Raw genomic sequence first — 6,812 nt, 5'->3', positions numbered from 1 at the left:
CACCACCGACGGTGTGCCAGCTTATGTTAATTCGAGAACCAGAATGGCCTCAGGTATAAGGGTGCGGCGAACATGTTGGATAGATGATCAACTGGAGGAGGCTGGAGCGACCTGATGATGCCAAATATGCTGATTCTCAGAGTGAACCATTCAACTGGATTAATGATACTGATATCGATGATCTGTATGAAGCCGTGGCTACATTCGTCCGTACAGTCACAACGTCTTCCTCAGCTGAGAATAGTTCAAATGACATTGAGTCTGTGCATAACAATTTCGAAAACTATTGACGTACTTTCATCACTCTCAAAAAGATCGCATCGGCTGGAAAAGCTACAGTCAGATAAAAAGCATCCGCTCGAGGTTATGAGTGATTGTCCGACTAGGTGGAATAGTACGTTCACGATGCTTCAGCGATTTGTTGACCTGCAAAGGGCGCTGCAGAATTGTTTTTACTTACCTGGAAACTCCTGTAGGGAGGATGGAGTTTGGCAACCGATCTATAAAGAAATTGAAGCTTCCAACATCAGAGCAGTTGCTCACAATTCAATGTCTCGTCGTTCTTCTTGCCCCGTTCAGAGTTGCTTCTGATCTGCAGAATCGTATCCTACGTTAGTGTCGCTCTATTTCGTCATCTCATCTCTGAAAGCAGTTCTACGGAATGACAACATGTTTGACGAACTCATCAAAATGGCGCAGACAGAATCCTATGCAAACAAAGTACATATGAAGTTGCAGTCAGTGCGAAAGAGCTTTCTCACACTGATGGAACGTCCCTCGGTGACTGTTGGACGACGGGACGTTGACAGGACCGACACCGCGCCGTCGACAGCTCTAGTGGCTTTGCGGCATCCTCATAAACGAGGCGGAACTGGCTCGCCTTCTCCTTAACAATGCACTCGAAGTATTTCCAGATCTGACCAATGAGTTAGTGGCTGCAAGAATGAAGGGGGCCGGGTTGGAGGTTGGTAAAATTCGAGGTCGACTATTGGCACGGGAACAAGAATGAACCATGCGAGGCCCCCGTCCAGGTTCAACTCGTGCGGTGTTAAGTGACACTGCTGCCGCTGGATCCCAACGGGAGACTATAGCGGTGTTTCAGGTATCCAATGCTCAGATTCATGGTAATGGTGGATCTCAACGTCAACAAGGCAATAGGAATCAGCGCAACCGACGTTATTCAGTAACCAGAAAGGCATCGCACTTTCAACCACCAATGGGTACACGCCACAAGAAAATGGTATGGTTGAGAGAGCGAATGGGATCGTGCTGTCGAAGACTAGATCTGTCCTACATATGGCGAATCCGCCAGAGTCGCTGTGGGGAGAAGCTGCGCTTCAAGTGGTGTATAAACTGACTGTTACAGCAACGCGAGTGCTGGGTGGCATGGCTCCACACGAAAATCTAAGTGGCGAAAAGCCTGATGTATCGTGGCTGAGAACTTGGGGGGGGGTCTTTGTTACTATCACATACCTAGTGGATCGAGCTCAAAAAAGAAGAACCTATCTTGGAGAGTTGGTACTTCCATCTTTATTGAATATTCTCGTAAGACTCACGGCAACAAGGTTCTGGAATTATAGACTAGAGCAATATCAACACATCGAAGCGGCAATTTGGTGTTCGCAGAAGACTATACAGTGGGTCGTTCTTAGGTGGAGTTGCTGTTGGCAAATACTTATCAGCACGGAGATCTCGACCTTCCCTCTCGTGCATCTCTAGTTCATATGCTGATGTATATCGATGATGTGGTGAAGTTAGATGTCGTCAACGAGAGCGTATTAGTGCGACCTTTAGCAACTGATCGTGTTTTACAGCGATCACAGCCATATATGGAAAACAAAAACAAGACGTTCTTGTTAATTCCATTCACTCTGTACCAGTAGCGGTAGCTCAATACACTGATACAGGTGAACGTGATACAGTCGGAATATATCCTGTTTCTTGTTTTGGTCGTAAAAGAAAGTGGAATTCCTGGTTGGACAATTATGAGGTCCACTGTATAAACAAGGTGGTTAAAGCTCTCCTGTGCTCGCTAAAACAGCATAAGACTAGTCAGCTACACTCTCGCGATGTACCAATACCGGCATCGTACAAACAAGCTATTCGCTCTGAATTTGCAGTTCATTGGCAAGCGGCAATGGAAAAGGAGCTGGAATCGTTGCGGTAACATGGTGTGGCAGATGGTCAGGAGAGCTAAAGCTGGTAAATCTGTGGTGAAAACAAATAAGTGGGTACTTACAACGAAGAAGGACGAGCTCGGGTTTGTGAAAAAAAAAATTAAAGCTCGACTTGTCATTCACGGCTTCAAGCAGAAATTTGGTGTGAACTATAACGAAATTTTCGCGCCGGTCATCCGTTTTGACACGATCCGAGTGGAGCTTTATTTGCTGTTCAACGAGGCTGGGTGATTTTGCAATACGACGTGTAAACGACTTTTCTACATGGTAATTTATCCGAGTTGGTCTTCATGGAGCTCCCTCAAGGCAGTGGTTCACCCGGAAATAAGCAATTTTGTCAGTTGATCAAATCTCTCTATGGGCTTAAACAAGCTCCTTATATCAGGAACAAGACACTGCCTCGTCAATTGGTAACCCTCGGATTTGTACGACTAGAGAGTGATCATGGTCTTTATGCTCTCGACGAGATGGGGGAGATAGTGATACTTCTTACTGTCTACATGGACGACTTACTCCTGATGGGTGAGAAGAAGAACTGTGAAGAAATTGCCCGAAACTAGCTTCAAGTTTCGAGTTGATGTCCTTGGAGCCTGTTAAGTATCTTCTTGGTATTGAAGTTACAATTGACCGAGAACTGAATCTGGCTTTCTTCAGTCGAGCAAGCTACATTGACGAAATTCTACGCCGGTTTCACATGCACGACTGTCGTGGATTTTTTACACCCGAGTCGACAGCACCTGATACTGAACAAGTTGGTGATGCAGTTGGTGATACCAGCAACTTGCCGTATTGTGACGTAGTAGGAACACTCCAATATTTCGCGTCGGGGTCAAGACCACATATCACTCACGTGGTACATCGATTGGGGCAGCACATGTCTTGCATTGGAGCGGCTCACTACGCACAAGCCAAACGGGTACTCCGGTATCTACAAGCAACCAAGGACTTTGGGCTAAACATGGTGATAAAGTGCTCAGATAAGCTGGATTTGCAGTGGCTGGACGTGTTTAGTAATGCCGACTACGCCAACGACAAAACTGATCGTCAGTCAGTGTGCGGCTACGTCAGTATAATTAATGTCAGTGCAGTTTCATACGGTTCTCGCAAGCAGGGGCTCAACGCCCAAAGCACTATAGAGGCTGAATACGTTGCATTGAACGAGGCCGCTAGGGACATGATGTGGCTACGCGGTCTGTGTGACGAGCTGAAGTGGGCGTACAACACTCCAACACTATAATGCGACAACACGGCTGCCTTCGCGTTATCAAAGAAAAAAGGCAAGCACAATGGAAGTAAACACATTGAGAACCGTTTTTTTTCACTATGTTCGGAACCTGGAGGATCGGGAGCGATTGCGTGCGCAGCACTGTGGTACTGACCAAATGATTGCAGAAATTTTGACTAAGCTCTTGCACGCGTAACGGTCTACTATTTCCGATCTCTACTTGAAATGCTCAGTAAACGACAGAACCAAAGCTGGTGTTCCATTCCTCAGCCGCCATACGTGCACCAGGGACCCCAGCAAATACGACGACGGCAGGAAGCTTCTGGCCGGTCGCCGATGCCGCTAGAAAAATGGAGGCTCGAAACCCATTGACCTCACTGCCTAAACCAATAGAAAAAAATAGTTGGGTTAATTAATATCCTTTAAAAAACATATGATACCTTATAAAACGTCCTCTGTTGGTGCACCGACAAACTCAATGTAGTTCTTCCGTTCATATCAATGTATACAGCCGTTTGGTCCAAATTGTATACAGAAGCATACTTTCCGGACCCGGCTCACTAGACAGAATACCGTTCTCTTCAATAGTATGCTGAATAGAGCGAGAAAACATGCCCGCTACAGCCTGTAAATCATACGTCATGTTTTAGTTTTCATAATTAATAATATCACAGGGCGAACCTATTGTGTACCTTATGAGTTATCCGCCTCATCGTCAAGCGGTTTCGCTTTCAAAATCGGCGGATATACATGAGGTTCGCTGCGCGCGGTCGACTCTGAAACCGTTCGGAGTTGCATTTAGACAGCATTAATGGCATACCGTCTGCTGATACACAAAGCGACGTAATCTTTCGCATGTCGGTAATCCAATCGAGTAGTCTATAAAAATAAAAAGTAAGATATTGGTTACAAATTACAAACAGAAAAAGATAAACCCAACCTTTTGTCTAGAGCTGGATGGCGAATGGCGAGAGAAGAACGAGTTGACGGGTCGTCTTGTTAAGAGAAGTCTGCGCAGCACCTGCAGGGTTTCCCGATACTTCTTCAATGATACAGTGACGATTGATGAACGGATAGAGATTCTGCGGCTGCTGCAGTGGATCCAACCTCGCGCAGCAGCTAAGTGCATGTGCACAAGTAAGTATTATTCATAGCAATAAAATCCCGTTGAATACTATGTTCTCATACCTGAAGCCTCTCGCGATAATTGGTTTTTGGACCTTCTTGGCATTATTGCGCGCGAGAAGAAGTAACATGTGCAGCGGGATGTGATTGAGGCGGGAACGCACTCTGTCCAGTAGTGCAACTCGACTTGGTTTTACACCGTAAAAAGTATTCGCGAGATTTTGAGTTTTATTAGCAACTAAACATTTTACTAGTGTCGCACAGAGCCCGTTGCTTACGGTACTGATCTCAAATTCACACTCACATCTGATTAGCCAAGCCTCTCCATCTCTCCATCTTATATATCGCGTGTCTCATTCAAACGAGTGATCATCTAAAAGACGGGCAGCAGTGTACTGCAGTTGCCCCCTCCGCCGGATTGGCAATCCATTCCAAGTACTCGTCGTTTGACGGAGCTTCCAGCCCTTTGACGCGTCTTTTGCTTGAGCTGCCAAACATCTTACCAGTGTAAGTTATGATAAAGATAACCATTTCTTTCATTCTACTAAAGATCACATTATAAATTTTGCTCACGATGTCATAACTTGTATAACTGCTGTGCCACGAAGCTTTCTGGGCATTTGTAGCAAATTACGGGTCCACACACGCTAAAGAATTTGCACTCCGTCGTCATGAAGACGCGGCCAGGACTAATCGTCGGTTGATAGAGGGAAAACAAGGGCAAAAACTACGAAAAAGTGGTCAGCGTTGCCGTACAAAGAGTGCGAAACTGTGATGGAACAAACCCCAGACCCAATCTCGTCACAAGGGCACAGCTGGAATCATTGATGAGCGGTATGGGATAAAAGGAGTGGAACGAGAAATGTGGAGATATCTGAGGTCGTAAGCCTGCCAGTACTAGGTAGAGGCTTTGTTGAAAATGATCCTGTTTTTGTAGGCACGATGGTATTATTTAACATGGTGGATCTTGGATCGAACGGAGCTAGCTGATGTGCGCCCGGTGAACAGACCGCTGGTATAGTAGTGAACGACGAAGAGAGCAATCTCTGTTCACGCACTGGCCGAGTTCTCGGGCCACCACGACGTCATCCTCAGCAAGGTCGCCCGTGAAGGTAAAATACGCTTCAAACTGGAATATGAAACTATCGGGCTTGACACCGTCGATATCGCCTTCAAACACAGGCGGCTTCGTCTCCATTCTGCGCAGTTTTCTCTCAGCTGGCGCTTCCATCTCAGTGTCTTGCTCACGAGGACGTGAAAGTTTATTGGTCTGACCCGGGGTGTCAGTTGGCTGTTGCTGGATATCGGCCACGGCTGCAGCTGTCTGCTGAACCAGCTCCTGAACACGCCCCATAGCTTCAATGTGGGCCCTCAGTTCTGCTACCGCTGCCGCCTCTTGAAACTGATTAGAAGCTTCAACATTAGCTTGAGTAGAATGCTGAGTCGCAGCAACGGTCTGCACGAGTGCATCGATGCATTCCAGGACGCGGTCAAGCCGATGGTTGACTTGGGCCATTCTCTCGTCTATCTCGCTCAGTGTCTCTTCAACTCGCTGGACACGGTCGTTCACAACGTCATGCTCACCGTCAGCTAATGCGAGGTGTCGGTTCGCTGATTTGCGTAGTGTCTCCATCGTTGTCGTTGGAACTTGCAATTTCTACTATGTCGCAATAGCGTCATCACGCTATGTGTATGTGTAATATCTGGTAATTGTCAAGACTGAAGACGGACTGTGCAGATGCAGGTAAAACAGATAATGATGCATTGGATCGAAGGCTTATCATGTCAATGAACAAAACTAGAGAGAGCCTAGACGGGTGATCGCTCACTTCGAGTGGGTCCCGCGTGTAAGCAGCCAATCGAAGTACTCAGCGTGTGCTTTGGCTCCAATGCTAAGCTGCGACCTGCTTCCAGCGAATTGTACGAGTGTACGCGTGGCAAGAGCCACTCAGATATTACAATCTCCCCGTGTTGAGCTGTTGCTGGCGCTCAGTGAAGCCATTGACGAGCCGCTTCCAGTGCGATAGTCGACGTAGTTTCTGAACGGGTTCCCAGGAGTTTTGTGATTCTGGTAGATCAAGCCATTTGACCAAATATTGAAGCTTGCCTTTGCGAGTTCGACGTTGCAGTAGTTTTTCCACGACGTAAACCCGATTTCCCTGAGTATCGTAGATAGCAGGCGCAGCTTTGGAGAGAGATCGCTTCGCGAAGTATGGTGGATTCTCAATCGACAATTTCAACTGATCGATGTTGAACACTGGATGGCGTCGACTTAGTATCGCCGG

General features: G+C 46.8%; 3 protein-coding genes across 3 annotated transcripts; all 3 read right to left on the bottom strand.

Annotated features, from left to right (window-relative positions):
• Nucleotides 1-3,631: 3,631 nt before the first annotated feature.
• On the bottom strand, nucleotides 3,632-4,045 carry PPTG_22153 (hypothetical protein; the record flags this gene model as incomplete). Its single annotated transcript, XM_008902047.1, has 2 exons — nucleotides 3,632-3,783; nucleotides 3,946-4,045. The coding sequence occupies 2 exons, from the start codon at nucleotides 4,043-4,045 to the stop codon at nucleotides 3,632-3,634; spliced, it is 252 nt and encodes an 83-aa protein (XP_008900295.1).
• Nucleotides 4,046-4,349: 304 nt separating this feature from the next.
• On the bottom strand, nucleotides 4,350-4,658 carry PPTG_22152 (hypothetical protein; the record flags this gene model as incomplete). Its single annotated transcript, XM_008902046.1, has 2 exons — nucleotides 4,350-4,521; nucleotides 4,591-4,658. The coding sequence occupies 2 exons, from the start codon at nucleotides 4,656-4,658 to the stop codon at nucleotides 4,350-4,352; spliced, it is 240 nt and encodes a 79-aa protein (XP_008900294.1).
• An 851-nt stretch (nucleotides 4,659-5,509) lies between these two features.
• PPTG_07582 (hypothetical protein) lies at nucleotides 5,510-6,160 on the bottom strand (the record flags this gene model as incomplete). Its single annotated transcript, XM_008901861.1, has 1 exon — nucleotides 5,510-6,160. The coding sequence occupies one exon, from the start codon at nucleotides 6,158-6,160 to the stop codon at nucleotides 5,510-5,512; it is 651 nt and encodes a 216-aa protein (XP_008900109.1).
• Between the last annotated feature and the right edge of the window lie 652 nt (nucleotides 6,161-6,812).

This window comes from Phytophthora parasitica (genome assembly GCF_000247585.1).
Source record: "Phytophthora parasitica INRA-310 unplaced genomic scaffold supercont2.12, whole genome shotgun sequence".
Classification (NCBI taxonomy): domain Eukaryota; phylum Oomycota; class Peronosporomycetes; order Peronosporales; family Peronosporaceae; genus Phytophthora; species Phytophthora nicotianae.
This window is presented reverse-complemented; position numbering and strand designations above follow the sequence as displayed.